The sequence below is a fragment of the Elephantulus edwardii genome, unplaced genomic scaffold (assembly GCF_000299155.1).
Source record: "Elephantulus edwardii isolate Elephantulus edwardi_28Jun2011 unplaced genomic scaffold, EleEdw1.0 scaffold00001, whole genome shotgun sequence".
In the NCBI taxonomy this organism is placed as follows: Eukaryota; Metazoa; Chordata; class Mammalia; order Macroscelidea; family Macroscelididae; genus Elephantulus; species Elephantulus edwardii.
In genome coordinates, this window is record NW_006399751.1 from 3,022,354 (window position 1) to 3,025,533 (window position 3,180).

The window sequence follows — 3,180 nt, forward strand, 5'->3', positions numbered from 1 at the left end:
ACCTCTTCAATCTATATGTGAAACAGATCATTCAGGAGGTTGGTCTTTATAAGGAGGAATGTGGCATCAGAATTGGAGGAAGATTCATCAACAACTTGTGTTACGCAGATGACACAACCTTTCCTGTTGACACTGAGGAGGACCTGAAGCATCTGCTGTAGAAAGTCAAGGACTGCAGTTTTCAATATGAATTGAAGCTCAACATTAAGAAAACAAATATCCTCACCACTGGGCCAATGAGAAAGAGATTATCAGCAATTTCAGCCTACTTGGGTCTGTCTGTAATTAACACCCTTGGAATCACCATCCAAGAAATTAAAAGATCAATTTGGTTAGGAAAGTCTGCTTTCATGGACCTCTCCAGAGTACTGAAGTGCAAAGATACCAGTCTAGAGACTAAGGTGCACCTGATCCAGGCTATGGTCTTCACAATTACTTGCTATGCATCAGAGAGGGGGACAGTGAATAAGCATGATAGAAAAGGAGCTGATGTCTCTGAGTTGTGGTCCTGGAGAAGAGTGTTGAACACAACATGGACTGCCAAGGGAACAAACAGGTGTGTCCTGGAAAGGGTGAAACCAAGTTGCTCTCTGGAGGCAAGGATTTTGAAGCTCCATAATCACATACTTTGTACACATGGTCAGGAGGAAGAGATCCCTGGAGAAAGATATCATGATTGGAAGGGTGGAGGGACAATACAGGAGGGGAAGGTCTTGGATGAAATAGACTGATGCAGTGACTGAGGTAATAGGGGCAGGTGGGTCAGACATATTGAAATTGGCTCTGGATAGGACGGGGCTCAGAGCTATTGTGCATAGGGTCACTATGAGTTGTAGTCAACGCAACAGCACATAACAAAAACAACACATACGGTGGGAAGGGAACTCTGCTAGCCTACTAGGTAAGGAGCTATGTTACCAACTCAGAGGCAGGTGGTATGAATCCACCAGTTGATCCACAGAAGACATATGGACAATACCTTCCCACGTGTTTTTCAGCTTCTGGAAATTCAATGAGAATCAGCTATGAGTTGACTCTAACTCAATGGCACATAATAACAATGTAATCGGAGAAGAGCGTCATATAAAAAAAAAGAATATTTCTTGGTAGGGTGATGTGGAAACTACTCCTGAAAGAGTTTATTTTGGGCTGTGGTTGGGAGGAGAGGAGAAAACATTAACAATAATGATAACAGCAAATATTTTCTGAGAATTTACTCTGTGCAAGTGTCATTCTTGATCCGTATCAGGGAATCCATGCAGGGAATACACTCCGTCTTCTAGAAACATTACTAGAAAAGTCTAACTGACATGGAGGGGTAGCAAGCCATCCAGACAGACAAGACCGCAGGGTTTATGCTGGAGGACAGATGGACACAAGACTGGAGGCAGAGCTATGATGGAGATGTGTGAAGGCTGGAATGATAGGCTGAGGAGTTTGTAGATTGTAGAGAGAGAGTGAGGACATCAGAGAAGAGACAAGCAGAGCAGAACATCAGGTTGACATCTCTGGGCAGGGAAGCCCGCAAGCCAGGTGACCATTAGATATCGCAGAAGTCCAAGGACCAGGTGACAAGGGCTTGAATGATGATGAAAGTAACTTGGGGAAGGTCACCATGGAATTACACTGTAAGGAAAGACTAATGGACTTTGGGATTGATGAACTGTGTGTGTCTAAGGGCCTAGAGAAAGGCAAAAAAGATAGGTGGCTTGGGACTTTGGAGATGGAGGAATAATGATATAAGATACACCACTTAGCCTTACTTAGGATCAGGAGCTCTGACGGCCTAGTGGTAAGAAGCTGTGCTGCAATCAGAAAGGCACAAAGTTAAAGTCCACCAAGGGAGAAAAATGAACAATCACCTCCCATGCTACTTACTGCCTCTGAAAACCCAGTGGAGGGTCAGTCAGCTACGAGTCAATTCCAACTCACTGGACAACAGCAACATAATGTACAGGCCGGCAAACAACAGCCAGAGGTATATGCTTTCTGCTTACAATATACTTGCCTTAAAGTTGTGCCAAACACCACATTAATCACAAAATTAAAACCAGTTTGCAATCTCAGCTCCTGGAAAAATTCACTCCCCAGTGACCAAGGATGAGGGTAGCCTGAAGATGTACCCCCTCCCCAAGATGGTGGGAGACCCAGGCTTGCAGGACATCGTATCCTTTTTGGAAAAGCTGGAAGGATGCTTGGTTGCCTGGTGACAATGCTGCCTGGACAACAGTCCCTGGTTTCCGGATGCATCTCATTAAAAGGAAAGAGTGGCAGATGGCTGACACATTTTCTGAAGTGGCATTTTCAATGTCCCAAGTCCCAGTTGCTTGTTCATAAGTGGCACTTACAAAAGACAAGGGAAAGGAAAGAAGAGAAGAAAGGTCTCCCAGGATCTCAAGGATGCAGGGAGTCGATCTTGACTCTCTATTCCAGCTTGTCCAACAGAGACGGGGTGTGGAGCCTCCTTGAAATCCACCTGAAATGAATTAGCCTGAAGTAAAAGTAGGTGTTTATCTCAAGTCATTGCCTCAAATAGCTGACTACCTGTTGGAAGAAGGGTCTGATCGATGTAAACCAGAGCAGCCGTGCGTGAGCTGTTACACAGCGGTTAGTATTGATCAGAGCTAAAGGCAGCCGATAAGAATGTGGAGTGGACTGACAGGCAGAGAAGAGGGAAGGAGGAAACAGCCTTCGCTGGTGGCAGCCGTACAGAAGAAAGCCAATAAAAAGTCAATTCCACTTAACAGAATGGCTGCTAACTAAATATTTTGGGGGATAGAGCCTTCCCAGGTAGCAGCTGGAGCATCTCTGTTCCGGAACTGAGACATCAAGTGAGAGCAGGGCATCGACAGGCGAGATCACAGGGCCCCTGGTGATGGATGAGGGAGCATGGGAGCCACTGGGTGGAGGACTGGGTGGCCTCGGCTGAGCTGCCCAGGGGCAATGGAGGACAGTCACAGACCAGAGAATGTAGCTGGCTGATCAGAAAAGGATAAGGGACAGGTTGTAATATGGTTGTTGATTCATCAATTCATCTAACTTTTTTAGCAGTTTAGTGAAATTTATTCCAAAACTTTACTACATATGTAGTTTGCTTTTTAAAAATGAATTTTTGTGCAACAACGAATGAATGGAAATCCAGAATATCTGTAAATGTTAATTAAAATTAATAAAATAAAA

General features: G+C 44.6%; 1 protein-coding gene across 1 annotated transcript in view; it reads right to left on the reverse strand.

The window, feature by feature from the left end:
* Nucleotides 1–2,730: 2,730 nt before the first annotated feature.
* Nucleotides 2,731–3,180, reverse strand: part of LOC102875966 (chromosome unknown open reading frame, human C16orf47) — a 50,316-nt gene continuing 49,866 nt past the window's right edge. The window contains 2 exon segments of the mRNA XM_006903790.1: nt 2,731–2,868; nt 2,870–2,930. Of these exon segments, the coding sequence (XP_006903852.1) occupies nt 2,731–2,868; nt 2,870–2,930 (199 nt within the window).